Raw genomic sequence first — 23,122 nt, forward strand, 5'->3', positions numbered from 1 at the left:
GATGCACTTATTATTTATTATTGTCAAAAGGTATACGTACTGTATGTGACAAGGCCTAACGGTATGATATTGGAGTGCAAACACATGCGATAGCCTATACCGCAAACTTCACTATCTCTACACAGGGGATACGATGCAAAGTAATTGTTGTTAAACGACATACTCCGTGTTCATTGAGCACTACAGATGCAAGAATTTTCGTAGACGATGGATGGGGACTATTAACCAATCAAATTATGGGAATTTTGGAAAAGCATCATTGTCTATTTTTAGCATGAAAATCTCCGTAATGGGGTGTTGTTAACCCTGTACCTTGCGGTTGATCGTTATAGTACAGTATAGTTATTTTCAAACAAATTCAAAGATCAGTAGGAGTAGGAGAACTTTTGGTTCTTGTAAGAAGAAGTTGTGTTTTTTTTAAAAGAAATAATAAAAGATGTTCATTTTTAAAGTGTTTTGTTATATTTTCCGTTGACCTAGTTGTGATTGTGTACACTTGGGATTTGTTTTTCAAAACAAAAGTTTGCGTCCCCCCGGACGCAAGCAATTTGAAGAGTTTGCGTCCCTGGCCAAAACATTGCGTCCCGGACGCAGAATCCTGCGTTCGTAACAATGCTGACTGCTGATACGTATTAATGACTCACCACACTAACATCATCATCCTCATCTTCGTCGTCGGAAGCAGATACCTTGGGAGGATTGTTTCCGATTCCGTCACTGACTTCTGATTCCTGTGAAAATGACAATATTTATCCTTGAAAACAGGACGGCTACTATTGCCATGGTCTACTGTGGACCTACATTTGGGCAGGATGTGGCCGCCAGGGCACAGACATTACCCCAGCCAATTTTCGGCGGCCCGTGGGTATAATTCTTAAACTCCATTAATGAAGCCCACAAAGCATTATGGTAAGGAACAATATTGTATTTGGATTCTTGAGGGTGGGGGGGTGGGAGGGAAGTGGGGGAGGGAGGTTGTATAGTATATGTATACAGTAGCCAAGATAGATGGGACAAGTGCACTAAGAAGATCATGATCCCTCTTCTGACCAATAAAGATACAATATCCTCATTTTAAGCTGGAGTAGATCTAAAAATCCTTAATGGGTTGAGGTTCCGTGGATTGGGAAAAACATTCCACTGCGGCCCTAGAGAGCCGGTTTTGTGTCCAGAGCTGGTTTGTTGTCACTACACTGTACATGTTGAAGCCATTGTACATGGCAATACAAAAGTTTATCCTACGAATGTGCAGTAAATATGGTGATTAAGCTACTGTACATAGCAATGAGATTATAGCATGCCATGATTGAGTCCAGGTACTGGTTTAAAAACTGTAAAGTCGTTTCTAGGATTACCAACTATAAAATTAATCATATATACATAAGGATATATGTTGATTGCAAAACATTTGTTCCATGTTGTACATGGTTTATTCAAGATTTTATATCAAAAAGAAATCTGCATCAATTCAACTGTTCTTTAGCTAGCATAATTCCATTGTGGTAAATTGTACAAACTTTCTCCTATTATAGATATATATTGTAACAAAGCAAGGATATAAAATCAAGGGCGTAGGAACCAGGAGGGCTGGGGGGGCACCAGCCCCCCCATGAAAAATATGGAGTGGCGGAAGTATCATTCCCCCCCGCTTCGCAAGTCAGAAAACCCCTTTTTCATTTCCAAATGAGAAAAAATTGGAGCACCAAATTGCATCTAAGGCCAGGTGAAAATGCAAAATTATATACAAAATGGAGTGGGTGGGTTGAAGTGTGCTATATTGCACCAAACTGCATCTGAGGCCACCTAGAAATGCAAAAAAAATCCAAAGGAGAAGGGGACACCCACTCCCCTTAGACCCCTCCCCCAGGCCGGCCATCAGTCTTCAGCCCCCCACTCAAAAGTACCCTCCTACGGCACTGGTGGAGATAAAAAAAAAAAATAAAAAAATAATTTGCTTTCAAAACAGAACATTTAACCCTTCAAGCCAATCCCCTTCTAATATCATTCTTGACGACAAACGAAAAGCCGAGCAACACTTTGTCTTTTGGCAGAGAACAAATCAGATTTGACTGTACTCAAATTTGTAAATTATGCCTAAAATAGACTATATCAGGAAGACTGATTCTTCCAAGAAAGATATTTGCGGTCTTTACACAGTCTCAACTTATCTTCAGGCTAAGCTGATCATCAGAACTATTAAATCCTAGCTAGAGTAAGAGTTTATTAATCATTAATTCTTCGAGTTACAGCTTGATATTGCTTTTCCGTGTTTTTACTGAAATTGTACATCACTTATGAGGTGAAAGCTGACAGTATAAAACCATATTGACTTACAGTAATGCAGCTTTGTCAGAGCCAAAAGGAGTTATTAAGTATATAGATAATCAGGTAAAACTTGTTCACTGCTTTAACGCACAAATACTCAAGTGGGAGCTCAAATATATCTGCTATCGACGGTTATAAAATTGAATGATTTACTACGAAAGACTTTAAGAGCCCAAAGAGGTAATTGATACTACTGTCGAGTGAGACACCGACCATGAAGTGGGTTTTTAATGTACAGTTTCTTGCTACGAAATTAGATACTCTATGGATTTTGAAAAGCATAAAATGAGGTAGTACTATATATTGAAAACACAATCAATACAATCTGACTCTCACAGGATTTGTTATAAAAGACCTCGACTTGCAGCCCTGGTAAGTCAAACTAATAAGCCCTAATACAAATTAAAAAAAGAGCTCCCAATTTCCGATGTGCAATGAAACAAACTCTCTCTCCATTTAACGTTTAAAAAAAACCTCCCACCATGACGGACATAGTTTCAAAGCTGAAACCTGGTGTGAGAGGAGATATATACATTAAACATATGTTGTAATTCATCTAAAACAGGGTTGTCCAACCTACGGCCCGCGGGCCACAGTCCGGCCCGCCGCAGGGTTGCGTCCGGCCCGCCAGAGATGCTATACGGTGTGACACTCTCTCAGCGGAGGGGGGAGGGGGCTGAACTTTATTCATCTGTTTTATCAGGAAGGAAAATAATTCAGTGCGCTCCGCGCGCAGTGCTCACATTGTGTTGCCTTGGGCTTCGGCAAAAAATCGAAAAATCGAGCGTAGGGTTCATGCGGCCCCCTCCTTCATCATAATCATTCCATGCTGCCCTCCTCTGCAAAAGGTTGGACAACCCTGATCTAAAACCTACTAACAAGGAACAATGGGGGGGGGGGAGGGGGAGGAATACATCACAGCTCATGTTACCAATACACAATAGAGCAGGGCATCCTCACATTGTAGTGTAAGTTAAGGAGAGCACAGGAGGGTAAAGTTTGTCCTGGGGGCCACATGGGGGGTCCTTTTGGCAGAGTGTCCACAGCCAGTGAGAATGTTTTAAAAACCTTAATTAGATCACAATAATAATAATGATATGGGTTAATATAATGAGGAATTATAAAGCGCAGAATATCCAACAATATCGGTGCTCAAGGCGCATCACAATGTTACCGTGGTAAACGATAACCTGTCAAACATAGAGACAATCCCTCCACATGGCAGCAGCTAAACAGCGCCAAGCTGACAGTTTATCTCACAGGTCCCCATTTATACACCTGGGTGAAGAGAGGCAATGGAGATAAAGTGCCTTGACCCAAGGACACAACGCAATGATCTGACCAGGACTCGAACCTGCAATCCATAGATCACAAGTCCACTGCCTTAACCACTGGACCACGACGCTCTCATTGCCTGCAGCATGCAGAACAGTTTGGCAAAGGAAACATGATACTTAATAACAATCCTGGGTACAAGTATTTTATATATATATATATATATCTATATATATATATATATATATATATTTATATATATATTTATATATTAATATATGATGTAAGTACTCATTGATATATATATATCATATACTCATTGATATCATATACTCATCATATACTCATTGATATATATATATATATATATATATATATATATATATATATATGAGTACTTACATCATATCCAAGCTGGCCAATGTCTTGCAGATCAAGATCCAAATTTAACCTTGGAGTTTCCTAAGGGAAGAAAACAGAAAAGAAAAAGAGAGAACCATTAATGCAATCACCAATTTAAAAAGAGATAACCAACAGTACATTGGCCAGTGCTTAATTTATTAAGTGAGTTGTCCATTTCCTCTAACTTTGATGGCTCAATAGCTTGTGTTACCACTAATTCTGTCCCTTGATGCTTTGTATGGGACTGCCAACCAGAATGTCTGAAGGTGTGGAGGGCTAGCTGCAACAGACACACAGACAGTGAAATATACACACACACACACACGCACACGGATGATACACAAAAGCCTTCACGTATATTAAACCGTGGTTAAAAGTACAAAGACATTTAGACATGTTTTAATCATATTGAGACTGAACATTCAATAAAATAGAACGTTTAGATTCATTAAAAATTAATAGCAATAGTGTTTAAAACCAGCAGTGTTAATACTGTAAGGTAGCAAGTCAAACCTAAAATCCAAACACTGTAGGGTAGCAAGTGTAACCTGCAATTCTTATATTGTAGGGTAGCAAGTCAAACCTGGAATCCTAATACTATAGGGTTGCAAGTGTAACCTGGAAACCTAATACTGTAGGGTTGCAACTCGAACCTGCAATCCTTATACTGTAGGGTAGCAAGTGTAACCTGCAATCCTAATAATGTAAGGTAGCAAGTGTTAACTGGAATCCTAATACTGTAGGGTTGCAAGTGTAAACCTGCTATCCTAATACAAAAGTTTCAGAAAGAGAGACTGGAAAACTGAAAAAGGATGACCCCCCAAAGAAAAGTACAAATACTAGATTATTAAAGAAGGCTGATAAGATTTTGTCTCAAGAACGGGGAAGGGGGCTTTATTGAGTTAAAACTTAACAAAAGTTGATTTTCCTTACATCTTCTTCGGACATGTCTGGTAATATCTGCAAACTTTCCTCTCGTAATCCTTTCAAAGACAGATTTTCGTCCTTTCCAGACTTTAAGAAAGGGGGTGGATCATTTTTACCTAATTTCTGCAAGGAGAGAGAAAAAAAAGGAAGAATATTTTGAACAGACAAGACTTCTGTGACTAGAACATAGAAACAAATCAGGACCGATTGTTTTTTCGAGATGGGCATATACACATAGTGTATAGCACTGATCACTTTTTCATGAATGATCAGTCTCTGAGCTGATAGTGGCATATGTTACAATATATAGTGGCAGACATGGTTTGATGTAGTGAACATACAGTATATGTTACGATATCATGGCACATATATATTGATGTAGTGACATATATTCTAACATAGTGGCACATATGTTATGACAAAGTGGCACATATGTTTTGAAATAGTGGCACAAATTTTGTGATATACTGGCACATATATATTATAATATAGTGACACATATATTATGATATAGTGGCACATATGTTATGACAGTGGCACATGTTTTGAAATAGTGGCACATGTATTATGATGAAGTGGCACATATGTTATATTATAATATAATGACACATATATTATGATATAGTGGCACATATGTTATGACATAGTGGCACATGTTTTGAAATAGTGGCACATGTATTATGATGAAGTGGCACATATGTTATATTATAATATAATGACACATATATTATGATATAGTGGCACATATGTTATGACATAGTGGCACACATGGTTTGATAAATTGGCACATATGTTATGATAAAATGGCACAAATATGTTAATAATGATAAAGTGGCACATATGTTATGATAAAGCGGCACATACTTTATAATATAGTGACACATATGGTCTGATAGAGCGGCACTTATGTTTTGACATAATGACACATGGTTATAGTGACACATATGGTTGATAAAGTGTCACTTATATCATAATACAATAATCAATACCAATGATACTTTCTAGATCAGCGATAACGATCAAGTTCTAACATCTTAAAATCTCTAAGATATCTCTTGACTCTTACCAATTCATGAGAAAGCGTTACTCACAAATTGAACACAGACTTACCCTGCCTGGCGAACCCATAGAACTCCTTATGGATCCTAGCTGGGAGGATTCCTTTGTGCCTCCAAAGCTTCCCTGAGTTGACCCTAATGTGTCCCCCTTTAGTGGTGCCAGTAGCTGTAACATAAAAAATAATTTTTAAAAATATATAAAAAATATTTTTGCTTAATTTTCAAAACAAAATGTTTTTACCAGAGACCTCCAAGTCAAATATTATTTTTAAAAAAATGACCCCTGACAAATTCACCAATCTATTCATCTAATTAGATTTCTTGTGTCTTTCCTACACTTTCTTCTACCAACACCCCTACCCCTATTCAAGCTAATAGGCACCTTCTCTACCCCAGCAACAACCTACTTTGATTTTCTTGTTTCTTCCCTTCCTTTTTTAATACCCACACCCCTTCCCCTACTCAAGCTTATAAACACCTTCCCTACCCCAGCTACAACCATTGCCACATCCACCCATCTACTTCTTTTTCTTGTTTCTTCCCTACATTTCCTCCCCTACCCCTACTCAAGCTTATAAACACCTTCCCTACCCCAGCTACAACCATTCTAACATCCACCCATCTAATTCATACTTATATTTTCTTGTTTCTTCCCTACATTTCTTTCTACCACCACCCCTACCCCTAATCAAGCTTATAAAACACCTTCTCTACCCCACACACCACCATTGTCATATACCACCCATGTTCCTTCCCTATGTTCCTTTTGCCGATGACCCTACCCTACCTGTAACCTTTCCCTACCCCCAAGTACTGTACCATCATTCCCTCTTCCATCCTTTATCTTCATCTCCGGTACTTACACTCTCTTGTTTCTTCTCCGATTTCTCTTTTTTGTCTTTCTTCTCCTTCTTCTTCTTCGTCTCTTTCTTCTGGCCTCCTCCTCCGGCTAATTTCATCTTCTCCCTCTCTTCTGCTACCATGGTCCGGTAGAACTCGTCGCAGGGATGATCCCACATACTTTCCCCCGTTGAGAAGTTGAAGTAGTAGATATCACCTCCACCGGTGTCTTGACTGTGGTGGAGATGCGAGCAGAAACACGCAAACTTGAAAGCATTCGGTAACAATTACGCCCATTGCAGAGTCTGAATTGGCATGAGTACTGCAACAGGAGCACATGGGCTTTTAACTAGTTATCTGAATGTTACTCCTCCTCTCTGCATGTTTCAGCATGTCACCTACATTTGAAAACTTTCTGAAAGAAACTATTCAGGCTTTCCCCCGACACCCCCACCCCGACCCCTGGGATTCTTGTGTGAGAGGCAGCAGCTGGTTTGTGACACTGGAGGGGGGGGCGGGGAGCAAACCTGGGGATGGGGAGTCTGGGGTCGCCTGTTTAAACATCCTCATGTCAATCATCCTACCAATAGATTAGATAAAAATGTTACGTTAAAACAGGCAGAAGAAGTTTTTATTTCATGCTATAATTTAGGGTTCCCAGCCAAATTTGTCAATGTCAGATGTTGGCATGGGTTTAAAAAAAGGTTGGCTTGCAATCACTGCATATTTTATTCCTTCTCTGAAAACAGTCAAGCAGCAATGTTGGTTAAACGTCAGCGAGGCAGTCGCAAAAAAAACAAACAGTCGGCCACCTCACAAAATGAATACCAGGGGAAAACCCTGTCATTTTTTTTAACCTAAACCACTTCCAAACCTTCAGTAAGCTACATGAATAAAGTATGGCACTTCTCTAAGTTCTCTGCACCATACAGTATGGCAGACACACATACAGGACTACAGTACACCGTGTAATTTCTGTTCTTGTTGTTAAAAAGTGTTTGCTGCACTTCAAAAGTAAGAAATTGTCACAAAAACTATTCAGTATCAGAGGTCAAAAGGAAAGTCTTGGTAACTCTGTTTGGAAATCGGTCCCAGAAACTGTCACATCAAGGAGTACATTCCATAACATGTACAATAAAAACTTACATTGATCAAACCATAACAACATCTTCTAAGCTGTCCGATACAACTCAACTCCTGCGACCTACTTTTTGTAAGTCGTGAAGACTTGTAATCTTCCCACTGACATCCCCCCCTCCCCACGGAAGACTGGATGACAGATTGGTGCACACAACAACTGTTCTTTGCTTACGACTCACGCTTGCAGCATTTCTCTACGATTTGGTAAAACTTGTTAAGACTGGACAGTTTTTTAGTTGTGAAACGCACTGTCAAAAAAACACACTGCTATCTGACTGAAGCCCATACATGCGACTTTAATAACTTAGACTGGCAAAATCTTGATCAGATGTAGTCTTAAGGGTCACGCATGATGAAAACACATCAAACATTATCCATAATTATCACCATCGAGTTGATTCGGGTTAGGTACAGTTCGGACGCTTTCGGGGTGGTGTTCTGTCGTGCAGTGTGCAACTGTGTCGAGAGGGCCGAGAAGGATTTCAATGGCGACTATTATTTCATTCCCTAACCAAGCATGGAAGAGAGAGGAACTCACCAAGGTTTCCAGTCATTAGGAAGCGGTGCGTTGATACCCTCCCTGGCTATCCACATCAACTCTGGCTCAATGTCGGGATTGATACCAACCACCTGGGCATATTCCAGGATATCTGTAATATATGTATCAATCATGAAAAGTGGTTTTGGAGGGTTACCATAAATGTCAGGATTAATACCAACCACCTGGGCATATTCCAGGATATCTGTAATACAGTATATGTATCAATCATGAAAGATGGTTTTGGAGGGTTACCATAAATGTCGGGATTAATACCAACCACCTGGGCATATTCCAGGATATCTGTAATACAGTACAGTATATGTATCAATCATGAAAAGTGGTTTTGGAGGGTTACCATAAATGTCAGGATTAATACCAACCACCTGGGCATATTCCAGGATATCTGTAATACAGTATACAGTATACATGTATCAATCATGAAAGATGGTTTTGGAGGGTTACCATAAATGTCGGGATTAATACCAACCACCTGGGCATATTCCAGGGTATCTGTAATGTGTATCAATCATGAGAAATGGTTTTGAAGGGTTACCATAAATGTCGGAATTAATCCCAACCACCTGGGCATATTCCAGGATATCTGTCATGTGTATGAATAATGAGAAAAGGTTTTGGAAGGTTACCATAAATGTCAGGATTAATACCAACCACCTGGGCATATTCCAGGATATCTGTAACATTGTATCAATCATGAGAAATGGTTTTGGAAGGTTACCATAAATGTCGGGATTAATACCAACCACCTGGGCATATTCCAGGGTATCTGTAATGTGTATCAATCATGAGAAATGGTTTTGAAGGGTTACCATAAATGCCGGAATTAATCCCAACCACCTGGGCATATTCCAGGATATCTGTCATGTGTATGAATAATGAGAAAAGGTTTTGGAAGGTTACCATAAATGTCAGGATTAATACCAACCACCTGGGCATATTCCAGGATATCTGTAACATTGTATCAATCATGAGGAATGGTTTTGGAAGGTTACCATATGTAAATGTCAGGATTTATACCAACCACCTGGGCATATTCCAGGGTATCTGTAATGTGTATCAATCATGAGAAATGGTTTTGAAGGGTTACCATAAATGCTGGAATTAATCCCAACCACCTGGGCATATTCCAGGATATCTGTCATGTGTATGAATAATGAGAAAAGGTTTTGGAAGGTTACCATAAATGTCAGGATTAATACCAACCACCTGGGCATATTCCAGGATATCTGTAACATTGTATCAATCATGAGGAATGGTTTTGGAAGGTTACCATATGTAAATGTCAGGATTTATACCAACCACCTAGGCATATTCCAGGATATCTTGTATCAATCATGAAAGTTGGTTTTGCAAGGTTACCATAAATTTCGGGATTAATACCAACCACCTGGGCATATTGAAGGATATCTGTAACATTGTATCAATCATGAGGAATGGTTTTGGAAGGTTACCATATGTAAATGTCAGGATTTATACCAACCACCTGGGCATATTCCAGGATATTTGTAACATTGTATCAATCATGAAAGATGGTTTTGGATGGTTACCATAAATGTTGGGATTTATACCAACCACCTAGGCTTTTTCCAGGATATCTGTAACATTGTATTAATCATAAAAGATGGTTTTGCAAGGTTACCATAAATGTCAGGACTAATACCAACCACCTGGGCATATTCCAGGATATCTGTAACATTGTATCAATCATGAGGAATGGTTTTGGAAGGTTACCACATGTAAATGTCAGGATTTATACCAACCACCTAGGCATATTCCAGGATATTTGTAACATTGTATCAATCATGAAAGATGGTTTTGGATGGTTACCATAAATGTCGGGATTTATACCAACCACCTAGGCATATTCCAGGATATTTGTAACATTGTATCAATCATAAAAGATGGTTTTGCAAGGTTACCATAAATGTCAGGACTAATAGCAACCACCTTGGCATATTCCAGTATAGATCTGTAATATGTATCAATCATGAAAGATGGTTTTGGAAGGTTACCATAAATGTCGGGATTAATACCAACCATCTGGGCATATTCCAGGATATCTGTAACATTGTATCAATCATGAAAGATGGTTTTGGAAGGTTACATAAGTTACGGGAGCAAGGGTTGGACAAGACTTTGTTGTGATATTTTGTATGCATAATAATAACTTCTATATGGAAAGTCTGTACACTTAGCACAATTGCTGCAACTACACTACTGTAGTGTCCTTAAAGTTGACAATTTAAAAAAAAATTGTTAATTTATGATTACTTAGACTACTGTAAGTATTGTCAGAACACAAACCTTCTTCATTAGGCTGATAATTCTCATCATAGTCTTCCTCTAGGACTAACTGATTACCAACCATCATCTTGACTTGAGCTTAAAGCGGGACGTCCTCGAGTTGCTTACTCTGCAAGTCCTCCAGTTTGTATCTTTCGTGCTGCAAAAGGTGAACAGAGACCAGACAGAGTGCTTTTAAAGCAGGGATGTGCCCAGGATTTCCTGAGTGCCCGGGTATACTGATCGCCTTCCTTGGGGAGGGGTTTAGGAGGGAGGGGGTGTCCCCCTCCCCTTTGAGAAATTTTTTGATTTTTGAAGGTGCTCAGATGCTTAATGCTGGCACTTGTGTAGCTTTTTAAGCACATACACTAGTTTGCTAACAATTTACATTTTTAAATTTTTTTTAGTGAAATGTATTACGTACCTGGTAAAAGTTATTAGTTTGTTTCAAAGAGATGTTACAAGGGACCGATTGAGAGCGGTAAGTAATGTTTCTCGTATGCGTAACTGATGCATTATTAGTCTGTATGATTTTGGCATAGGCTAGGCCCAATTTATTTTGAATATGTGGTTAGGAATGTCAGGATTTTAGATGAAAATAGGGCTGGGCAGGATTCATGATTTTTAAGACAGTGCTGGGCGGTAATTTTTAGTGATGGGCGGGGCCGTCCAGTGCCGCCCAGCGTGTTAAAGGTATGCTGTATTGGCTCCTAATATGCTGCATGCATATATTCAAATATGGTCACCTTTGGCCAAAATTGTTATACTGTCCTTACCACCCCGCAGAGGAAATTTTCCCACTGGGACTTTCAGTCATCTTGTGTGTTCCTTAGACATTTCTCTGGTTGTGAAAGTCAATCATACCTGTACCTGTTTTTAACCAGTTAACTACCCAGTTGGCTATTATGATATATTTGATGGTATTTTTGCCCAAAGTAATGCTAGTACCAATGCTAGTACCAGCTGAATACACATAGTGCATGGGAATGAATGCATTAGATCTAAGTTTAAGACAGGTTTCCCCTTTAACATCGAGTGATACGTACAGTGTTCGATTTTTCCGGTATCGCATCGCAAAATGCGATCCAAAAGGACAAACTTGCGAGACGTTTCCAAATCAGCATCTCACATTGTGCCAATTTGTGCGATACAAATTCCTAGTCAGATTTGGGAGCAAACACTCAAACCTTAACTTATGAACTGTCGATCACAATGTAGAAGTTATAATTTATTGAGTTTATACTCAATGTACAACTAATTCACTTGACCGTATAGCGAAAAAAAAAACCTGAAAAAATAATATCCTACCATAGTTAAGTATAAAGCAAATAGCCTAACCACCTCGGCGGTTACGGATCTCACGTAACTAAAAGGTTCCCTAGCAACGTGCCAAAAAAATGTTAACAAACAGGTGTTACACAGGGGATGAGCTCACAGTTGTTGGGAAGGTACCTGGGCAAATTCGCAGCACATGTACCGTGGTACAGTAGTTGGGTATAGGGTTAAACACTGCAGTTGTAAAAATGTACGCATAGTGCACGCTATTCATTGTTAGGCAGTCTAGAAACGGGGCTTTGCTGAACGTTGTTTGTTTCATAATATCGGAAGTTTTGTAAGTTGCACTTTTTAAAGATTGAAAGACAGATTAAATCTCTTTTCATTTTATAACATAATATAGCTACTTTAACTTGTCATTTTAAAATTTTCATCAGTTTCGTGACAATTTAAATAAAAAAAGTTGTCAGTATTTTGCATCCTCAACTGCAAATTTTTTCATTGCCAGACATCACAAAAAATGACAACAATTTTCGGGGGCTTTCGCCCCCAGGATCCCCACGAGGGGTTCTACCCCATGACCCCACCATAGCCCTAAGACGGGCCCCTAGACACCACGCCTTTATGCTCGCATGTTACGCGTGCTAGGCAGGCGAACACTGGCGGGAAATCGGCAGTGTGTTCGCGGGAAATTGAACAAGGTTTTCCAACACTGCTGAACTGTGCAGTTACTGTATGCATCATGTTCAAGGTTTTTCACGGAGGCCTTTGAGGCAATGAATGGTTAGTACAGTGTATATATGCTGCACTAATGCTGTGTGTAGGCCAAGGTTCACAAAGGTCATTGGTTATATATTTGCGCGCCATAGACGTGTTTTTAGATGTTACGGAGAGTCAGGTTTCCATGGATATTAATCGAAAATGAATCTGAGTTTAACTGACGCTAAAGAAATGGATCGTCTTGGGCAGATTAACAAATCATTGCAAGTATAAATAAGTACAGGTAGCTTTGCTGTTAAAAAGAAAAGTTCAATATCGGTTTGCTGTTATCGGCAATTAGGCAAAATTTTACCGATACCGATATGCTGCCGATATTGCAAATATCGGCCAATACCGATATTGAAAACGATTATCGTACAGTAGCAACACTAGTATAAATAATAATAATAAACAAACATTTTCTAGTTAATACATTGATCGCCAACATTTGGTCCGTTTTGTGGTAATTTCAAAACTGCTATTCAATATTGGGGAATTGCTATGCAACAAAAATATTGTATAGTCAGTTGGGGTAAAAAAAAAACAAGGGGGTAGTTGGGGTAAAAAAGAACAACCCCTATTTATAGAAGGGGAATATTTAGTCAAAGTTCCAATTTATTTTGGGTGATAGTCCTCTATGTCTAGTTTATTATTATATAATTTCTGGAACTCTATGTCACTTCGCTGCCAATCACCGCTTCATCGAATCAAGCGAATGCTAAGATAGCAAAATTTGAAGTTTGTACCATATATCCGAAACTTTCTCCTGCATACCCAGCTTTTATGATGTGGAGATTATTCCAGCAGTTACAGCATAGCAGTTAGTGATATTACACTACCCCATGGTAGAATTACTCCAACTTCATTCACGCTTCATGGGGGGGCCTTGTTTTTTTTTACCCCCCAAAAATGATGCGAATGGGGTAAAAAAAAACAAGTACTTTCCGGCTCCAATGTACTCCCTACTTTGCCCGAATGGATAAATTTTTCCATAATGTTGATTTTTGAGGTTAGGCAAATAGTTTTCATGTCTGTAATGTGTCAAAAATGTTAAATGATTGGGCAGAAGTAACTGAAATTGGCTCAACTCTAATGTTTCTACTATATTACACCACATTTGTGTAGCATCATATACAGTACACACTGTATAGTATGAATATGGCTGAGCATGACATATGACACGAGCCATCCATAATTATGAATCAAGACAATTTCACAATTTTTTCTCTTTTTCATGTAAAGGTAGTAGCTCATACTTAGATGTAATTATATGCAAACATGATTTTAAGATACATTCATGAAGAAAATAGCTGTTTTCTAGCATTGTTTTTTTTTACCCCGGCATTGTTTTTTTTTACCCCGAATTAAGCAAATTTTGGGGGTAAAAAAAAACAACATTTTTCGCAAAAAACGACACTTTCCATTTACAAAAAAGTTATTTTTGTTAGATTCTCTTTAAGAGAATCCCACTCCACACACTTGAACATTGGAACCGAAACAATACCTCTTACTCATCAATTTTTAGAGCAAACTTTAGGTAAATTGTTTTTTTTTACCCCACTTGACTATATATTGTCGAAATTTGTTGCTATGCAATTTTTTGGCCATAAGTCGAACACTGGGTACGTACAGTAGCTACTGTACTGAATCCAGTACAGCTTTTCAGTGAGGAGGGAACAGGTTGAGTACAGTGCTATTTTTATGGACAGGACTTACCGCTTGCAACTACAGTACTGCATCTTACGACATGCCCTGATATCGATGTTACATACCTATTTGGCAGTTGGTTTGCTAAGTAATCTGTATTTAAGTCTTCCTTTTCTGACTTAAAGTTTATGCAACTATACTCCATCAATATGGTTTACAAATGAATGAATTCTTCAATCACACAGTCACAGCCTGTTATGAGTAAAAAGAAAGGAAGCACCGGATATCCAGTTCCGGCCGGATATTTTTCAAAATCCGGCTGGATCTTTTTCAAAATCTGGCCGGATCTTTTTCATAATCTGGCCTGAATTATTTCTTAAAAAGGGGTTGGTATTAACTTAAATCAATGTAAACTATTTCCAAAAATTAATAAAAACAAAAGTAAGGAAAAATTAGGTTTAACATGTTTAATTTAATTTTCTCAATGGTCTGACCCACTGTTTCTAAAGATCAACCAAAATAATACAACTACTGTAATAATATGAAGCTTTATACAACAAATACAGTTTGCAGTGAAATCATTTCTTGCAGCCTTAATAGGTTTAATAAATATTGTGCAGTTAAAATAGACCATTCATATACTTATCAGTCAAAATACTGTTCCATTGAATCTTTACTTTCCCATTATTGTTGGCATTCATGTTTTCTCTGAATTTCTATGTGTGAAACAATCTCTTATATGGTTAAATACGTCTGAACTTCATAGGTAGTATGCAGTATTTTTCCAGCAAACAAATTTACATACGTATCAAGCTTGTCAACAATTATATTGTAGTTATTTTATTAAAAAATGTAGATTAATACACCACTTCAAGTCATATTTAATCTCATAAATGGGGTCTTAATGTCACCTTCTTTATAATATGCGTATACCTCACCTAAGATACTTCTTATTAATGATTTTCTTTTGTGTCATGAAAAAATCCGGTTCCGGCCGGATCCAAAAATTTGGATACGGTGCATCCCTAGTAAAAAGCAGCACTGGGGTTAAAACACTGCATATGCCTCTTTTAAAAAAAAATTTTTGACATAGGCCAATCTAACTAAGTGCAGCCTTGCATTACAAATCAGTTAACTAACCAGACGAATATAACTTGTTCAGTCTTACTATACAGTTATAACTGTGCATATAGCATAACATTAGGCTTTCGCACAGATTACAGTATGCAAAAATAGTAGACTTTTGGTATTATGGTCAATGTAATGAATGTCAATGGTCAATGTAATGAATAGGTAGTGAGTGGTATGGTCAATGTAATGAATAGGTAGTGAGTGCATAGAATAGAAGGCCTATAGACCAAAACGACGTAGCACAGGGGTACTTGTGCCCAAAATTGTTGACATCGCTTTCCTTTCAATCGAGCCTTCTTTGAACAAAATGTAACTGAAAATGGAGAACACCTTGGTGCTTCTTTGTTCCTTTGCAAAGTTGATCAGGCTTTAGTCCTAAAACTTTCATGTTTTCTTTTGAAATTTGTATCTGTAGCCTGCATTTACTATGGCTAACGTGTTAAGCTTAACGAGTAGCGTTACACGATAGACCTGAAGTGTAACGTCCGTTTACTACTAGACTTAGGCCCTGGGCAGTAGCCGATGTTCCAAGGGCAATACGTTCAAACGTTAGAATACGAACTGCACTTCACTAAGCGAGAAGAACACTTACCTTGTCGGCTTTGTCGAAGGAAACTTGATCAAAATTCGTGGCTCAGGCGAAATGCCATAAAAGCTGAAACATCAGTTCAGCGAAAATGATGATACTGTCACTGCTTAGTAGCGTCCCTCACACAGTGACGTTTCTAATATATAGAGCATAGTACGTGTGAAAATAGGTAACTTAGCTTGTGTTTACATGCAGTGATCAACACAGTCACAACGAAGGAATTCAAACAGTCATATGTGTTAGACTTTCAGAGACAGCCGTTTCTCTTGATGGATCAACTACTAAGCAGCGCTAAATTGCTCCCATTGACCTACACACTAAAATCGTCACTTTCCAAGGCCGATAGTACGGAAGCTTTAATGTGCCATCATCATAAGAAAACTTTGCCCCATGTAGTCAACATTTTTCAGTAAATTGTTTAGATAACAAGATAATATCTTATCAAAAATCAGAAAAATGAAAAAAAAATCTGAAAAATGTTTAATTGACAACTTATCAGATCTCGTCAATTCAACATTTTCTGCAAAATGTTTAATTGCTCACTTCATTCCAACTGAGTAATTGTACAATTTTCTGCAAAGTGTTTAATTGACCACTTATAATATGTCGTCAATTCAACATTTTTCTGCAAAATGTGAATTGTTCACTTCATTCCAACTGAGCAATTGAACATGGCTCCAAAAAGTGCCGTTAAATGCTCATCTTCTTTCAACAGACAGTATGCAAGCTCTGAAGATGAAGTGTAGACTAGGAAAAGAATTACCTCACACTAACCACGACAAAATACCACCATTTTCCTTGTTAATCGTGGTACAATACCAACATTTGCGTGGTATTTTGGTCCTATGGATGCGGTTTACCACAGATTTTCCATAGCACCATACCACCATTTTACCATGGTTTTTATCACTTTCTATTTCATCTTCACAATGGTTTTATCTCAAATTTCTCTCTGTGGATTATGGCATTACCATAGTTTCAGGCGCGTATCCAGTATGGGGGGGTGTTGGGGGCGCGCGCCCCCGGGTAAGAAAAAGAGGAGAGAAAAAAAGAGAGAAGAAAAAAGGAAAAGGAGGGGGAAAAAAGAGGGCGGAAAAAGAGGAGGAAAGAGAGGACGGGAGGGAAAAGAAAAAAGAAGAAAGAGAAAAAGAAGGGAACAGAAGAGCGGAACTTATAAAATTGTGCTGTGAAACCAACTGTGGCTGGTCTTGAACTTGACCGAGTCGTCGGGGAACATTACGCATTTCGGTATTGGACCAGGATCTATATGTAAACTGCACTAGATATATGTCCTTCGATGCAACACTGTCATCCAGAGATAAAATGTTATACAACGCGAACTGAATGCTAATTGTTACCCCACCCCTAGAACCGTAACTCATACAATGAATCTAAAAATAAATATAACAAATTCCGTATGCGATTTGAGAATTGAGCACATTTGCTGTGAATATCATGTAGTGGATCCAAAGGTGTATCATTGCCGGGGGGGGGGGGGGGGCGGACGCACACATCACTTCTTGAGATTGTTCCCACCTGCATGAAAACGCGCGCCCCACAACCATACGCCCACCCCTCTAATCGCTTTCCGATGAGTTACGAAACCAGACTCATCGTATTCAAAAGTCTACTTGGATTATTTGTCCCCTGATTTTTTAAGGCAGATGCCCATGCATTTCTCCAAACTTTCTCCAAACTTAATTTCTAAGCCATGAGATTTAAAACTTAAGGAGGTATGGGAGCATCATTTGGGTCTGGGAGTGTTATTTCCGATGATCTTGGAGGTATATTTGCCAAAAAATTCTTGTACGCTACGCGTGAACACATGGTCGCGCTCCGCTTAGATAGTATCAGAGAACAGACACGCGTCCCTACCATTAACCAATATATTAGCTGTGTCTAATTTTTCGAAATTTCCCTGACCAACATTCTTCCCTCTTCTCGTGCAATTTTGACAGGTCTGTTTGGGGTTGAAGGAGGTTTTTCTGTATTGGCTGTCCATAGATGAAATTTTGTGCAAGATTATTGGTATGTTTTGAAGTGAATTTATTTCACGAGAAGTGTGAATTTTCAAATTCTGAACGAATATTGGGCTTAAAACCTTGAAAAGTAGGGCTGACGGGTATTGTGGGCCGCGACGTTGAATCACTTACAAAAGCAATGATCCACAGGAGATGCAATGAGGTCGAACATAATGTGCGACCGTTTTGACAATTGTCAAAAAGGTTATGGATGGAAAATAATATTGGGAAAATACTTGGTTTACTCAGGCAAAAGTGAACATCTAGTTAGTCATTTACAAGCCCGATATTTGCCATTTCCGGTGTCAAAACCAACATTTTTCTTGTACGCTGCGCGCCAACCAATGGTGGCGCTCCGCTTAGATAGTCATTCGCGCGCCCCCGGGTTAGAAAATCCTCCATGGATACGCCCCTGTAGTTCTACGTACCCTTATTAACCACAATTTACCCTAAAGCTGTACCAATTAGTTTTACACTAATTGTACAATGGTTATGCCTAAATTTGACCACAGTTTTACCCTAAATTTACCAAAGTTTTATCCCAATTGCACAACAGTTTTCCCTACTTGTCTTAGTTATAATTAGTACAACACAAATTACCATACATTTCGCCCATTGGTGGATTGTATCACTAGTAATTGGCCTAGTTGAAACATGCAACAAAGCAACTCATACTGTATGTCATGATGTCGTATGTATATTATGGCATACTATTTTATATGCACCAGATTTGGTCAATATGCTGCAGTCAAAACAAGCATGGCAACAACATAAAGGTTAAACAGTTTTACAGAATATGGTCTGTATAGTTTTTGTAAAGTAAAATAAGTATGTACCATAATTTTATTCTATAGGGCTACTGTGGCAAATTTACCATGTCTTACCCAAAGTTAACCATATTTTACCGCTGTAAGACTGAGGTACATTTTTTTTCGCTGGGAGCTTATATAAATTGTTTTTATATCTTATATAGGGTGATATATTATTGTATTCATGCACTTTTTAACTGTTCGACCAAATTTTCCTGCCATTCCTGGACTTTCTGTCTTACTGCTTTACCTCAAGTCTTTTCATAGTGTTTAAAGCTATGTTTTGTTGCCTTGTTACTATTTTCTTACAGTTTTACGTCTGTGTAAAAGTAAATTGACCTGACGTTTCGATCCTAGCAGGATCTTCTTCAAAGGCTAAATGACAAGTAACAGTAACAGAATGGCCAAAAACACACACAGAATACAGACAGGTTAATGAGCATGGTGAACACAGTGAGATAGATGTAAGGGGATTAGTAGACAAGGGATAGAGAGAAGAAAGAAAGAACCCAACAGGGGAAGAGGAGAGGTAAGAGATAAACAGTGGAGAGACAAAGAGAGGATTAAGGGTAGAGGGTAGGGAATAATCTGGAGAAGGACAAAGACAGAAAGGGGTGGGGGAAAAGGGTGGAAAAGAGCTATGAGAAGAGGAGTGAATGGGGGTGGGGAGGGGGAACAAGTGGAGAAGGGGGAAGTCAGTCATCTCCTTCCTGAATGTTGAGCCCATGAGGTTGAATGGTGCGAAGCATCCAGAGCCTCTCTCTGCTGATTCGTACTAGGCCAGGACGGCTACCTAAGGATTCAATCCCCTGTAGAGACATGTCGTTAATGGTATGGTTGGGAAGGTTAAAGTGTTCTCCAACTGGGGTCACAGTCTCTATGGTGTTAACTGTGGATCTGAGACCATAGAATCGCTTCTTGAGGGTGGTTCTGGTTTTGCCGACATACTGGATGCCGCAAACTCTACAAGAGATCAGATATATGGCATTAGTGGTTGTGCAAGTGATGTGACCCTTAGTCTTGTGTGTGAGTTGCATGCTGTGGCTGGTGATGGAATTGGATTCAACAATGTGGTGGCTGCAGATGATGCATCTTGAAGTACGATCACATTTGAAAGTACCATGCTGAATGGGTGTGGGGTTGGAAGATAGAGGTGGAACAGCAGCACGCACAAGATGGTCTCGTAGGTTGTCGGGTCGTCTGTAGGCGATGATGGGGTTTTTGGGAGCTTGTTGTCGCAATCTCGTCCATTTTTGTTCTTCACTGCCAAAGTAGATGATCTGCGGACTCTCTGAGTTGCTTCACGCACCCATCTGGCACTATGGCCCCATGGCAGTAAGGCGTTTTCCCAAAGCATATGTATGGCGAATGAAAGAGGAATTGTTAGAGCAAATGCGACGAAGACGAAGTGCTTGACTGTAGGCAATTCCAGACTTGCACTGACGGGGGTGGCAGCTTGATGAATGGAGATACTGGTGTGTGTCTGTGGGCTTGGTGTATAAGTATGTAGAGAGAGAACCGTGTTCCTTGCGAACAGTCACATCGAGAAAGTTAACCTGATGGTGAGAGTAATCAGAGGTGAATTTGATGGTGCTGTGTAAAGAATTGATGTGATTGATAAAGGAAAGCAGGCTATCCTCATCACTGGTCCAAACGAAAAAGATGTCATCAATGTAGCGCCACCAGATTAGAGGCCGACAGGGAGCTTAACTGAGCATGCGTTCTTCAAGGCTAGGCATGAACAGGCAAGCAAAGGAAAGAGCCATCCTGGTACCCATGGCAGTCCCGTGTCTTTAAAGGTAATGCTTGTCCATGAACGTGAAGTTGTTTTTGGTGAGAACCTGTTGCATGCGAATTTGGATGTCAGAGATGGGTTTGAGAAGGATGGACCTTCTTAGACAGGGCTGCACACGTGGCTGCGATACCTTCAGCATGAGGGATGTTAGTGCAAAGAGAAGTGAGAGTCGTAAGTACCGATGATGGCTTTTCTAGGGATTTGGTTCTTGATATCTTTGTTTTATGTCTCACTGTTTTATGTAATATGAACGAGGAATAAAGGGTCAAAACAAAAATGTGTTGTCATTCTCAAAAAAGAAGTTCTCTGACCAAATGTCCCACAAAGCTGACCTCATCCTGTTGTCAGAGTGGCAACCCCTGTCTTTTCAGTGGGTGAACTAGAGCTTTGCCTGGCCATTTTAAAGCCAAAATGCCCTCTTCAGTGTCATATTCAATTGCCTGTTGTAGAATCTGCATGTTTCCACAAAACTAGTAATGCTTGAAAATATAACCAGTAAAAAGTCTCGATACCACCAAGGCTCCATAGGCTGAAAACTAGCAACCCCATAAACAATATCAGTAGGGTGAATTTTAAAGGGCACTGGCAGGGCTTGTAGTCTTTGCAGTGGCAGTGCTTGTACTTGGAAGAGCATCAGCATGAGTCCATCTTCATCAGAGTCTCTAAATTAAATTATTGCTGTTGATAAATTCAAACCAGTGTTGAGTGAATGATTTCAGCGAGTAGTGCTAAAAGTAGCGATTGTTACGATATGGCATTGCTTGCATGTATTAAGCTCAACACTTTTCTTAAGGTTCTAAACCAGTTGTTATTTGATCCATTTTGCAGTATCTAGTTACGATCGAATTCGGGATGTGAGAGCTCTAAAGTTCGGAGAGCGTAGGCATCCGTCCGGTGGGGTTGTATCTCCGTCCTCTCGTATGTGCTTTCATTTACCGGTGCTGTGGCCGAGTGGGTAAAAGCACGGTGGCATACTTGAAGCAATGGGGCAATTAGCAATCGGGAAGGTCCTGGTTCGATAACCAGACCGGCCATAGTAAGGTGCTTTTTTCATCCATGAGCAATCTACGGTTTTTCCATCTGAAATGACTTTCTAAATTGAAAGATCTTCTTCTTCAATGGGTTTAATTATAAGTTTCCTGATACCCCACTTATGAACCCATTATTCGCAACCTTTGTTTATACTTCTATATATTTGCATGGATGCAGCTTTGATGATCTTCGGATAATCCAGTTGTCCTTGCGTTAATATGTGGCTTTTGAGATTTTCTCATCTTTAAATCTACCAGCTGGATCAGTCCTTAGCACAGCTACATTGAGAACGGTCTGTTTAGATAACAGTGGAGGGATGGGGGGGGGGTGGATTTACATCTCCCCTGACTACCATGAGTCTTGCGTTGGTACCCGGTCCTGGTCTGGTTAATGTTAGTCTCAAATTATCCACCCACCCACTCAAAGTCTGCATTCCAGCATTTATACTTTAACTTTGCTTTTCTTCAGTGTCACAGCTATGTTCTTGAATTCTTCAAATTGGCTTTCGTTAATGAGTTTACCTGTAGCTCCAGTATCTGACTCTGTGTTCACTCTTACACTATCAAGAAGTGTTGACACTTGTTTTTTGGATTTCTCCTCACTCCGAGCAGTATGGACCTGGAGACATTTCTCGGAAATATTCCTCAACTTCCGAGCTTGTGTTATTTTCTTCTGCTGCCTTCTTTGCTTCTTGTTGTTCTTCAGGATGTACTAAACTCAGTAAAATCTTCCTAGCTCATTTGATTAAGACAATTTATTTGAGATGGGGTAATTTAATTTTGAAGTGTTTTAGTTAATATATTTTTGATGGAGTAAATTTATTTTTGATGGAAAATTTGTTTTTGATGACCACGAGCAACTTTTGATGAACAATTCGTTTGGATGGAATAAATATATTTTTAATGGAGTAATTTTATTTGATTGTAAACATGTTTGGTGTAATTTGTGGTGGATGATTGAATCGGTGTGCTACGTATCACAAGCTCCGTGCTCAATATAAATATTTGTTTTACATAAATCTGTCTTCGCTATCCCTTTAAATCTTGTACACGTTCAGTCTCTATTATTTGTAAAATATCGCATGCATAGACAATCTTTGTTTTCATATTCATTTTTATACTTGTTTTGTTTTGTGTGGTAATGGCTGCCTATGCCAGCGCAAGTAATCTGTGTATCTTTTTAAAAACTCATACTAAAAACATAATACAAACCATCCAGTTCCAACGCGGCGTCAAAGCTAAAACCAACGAAGTCT

General features: G+C 39.1%; 1 protein-coding gene across 1 annotated transcript in view; it reads right to left on the reverse strand.

Moving 5' to 3' along the window:
* The window catches only part of LOC139976803 (uncharacterized), a 63,608-nt gene extending 47,205 nt beyond the window's left edge, over positions 1-16,403 (reverse strand). Inside the window, exons 1-8 of the mRNA XM_071985594.1 lie at positions 16,214-16,403; positions 10,831-10,969; positions 8,506-8,617; positions 6,851-7,061; positions 6,040-6,153; positions 4,936-5,052; positions 4,003-4,062; positions 645-731 (exon numbers count right to left, since the gene is read on the reverse strand). Coding sequence (XP_071841695.1) covers positions 645-731; positions 4,003-4,062; positions 4,936-5,052; positions 6,040-6,153; positions 6,851-7,061; positions 8,506-8,617; positions 10,831-10,897 — 768 coding nt within the window. The 5' untranslated portion in view covers positions 10,898-10,969; positions 16,214-16,403. The remainder of the gene's footprint in view (positions 1-644; positions 732-4,002; positions 4,063-4,935; positions 5,053-6,039; positions 6,154-6,850; positions 7,062-8,505; positions 8,618-10,830; positions 10,970-16,213) is intronic.
* Positions 16,404-23,122: the final 6,719 nt, after the last annotated feature.

The sequence above is a fragment of the Apostichopus japonicus genome, chromosome 12, assembly GCF_037975245.1.
Source record: "Apostichopus japonicus isolate 1M-3 chromosome 12, ASM3797524v1, whole genome shotgun sequence".
Lineage (NCBI taxonomy): Eukaryota > Metazoa > Echinodermata > Holothuroidea > Aspidochirotida > Stichopodidae > Apostichopus > Apostichopus japonicus.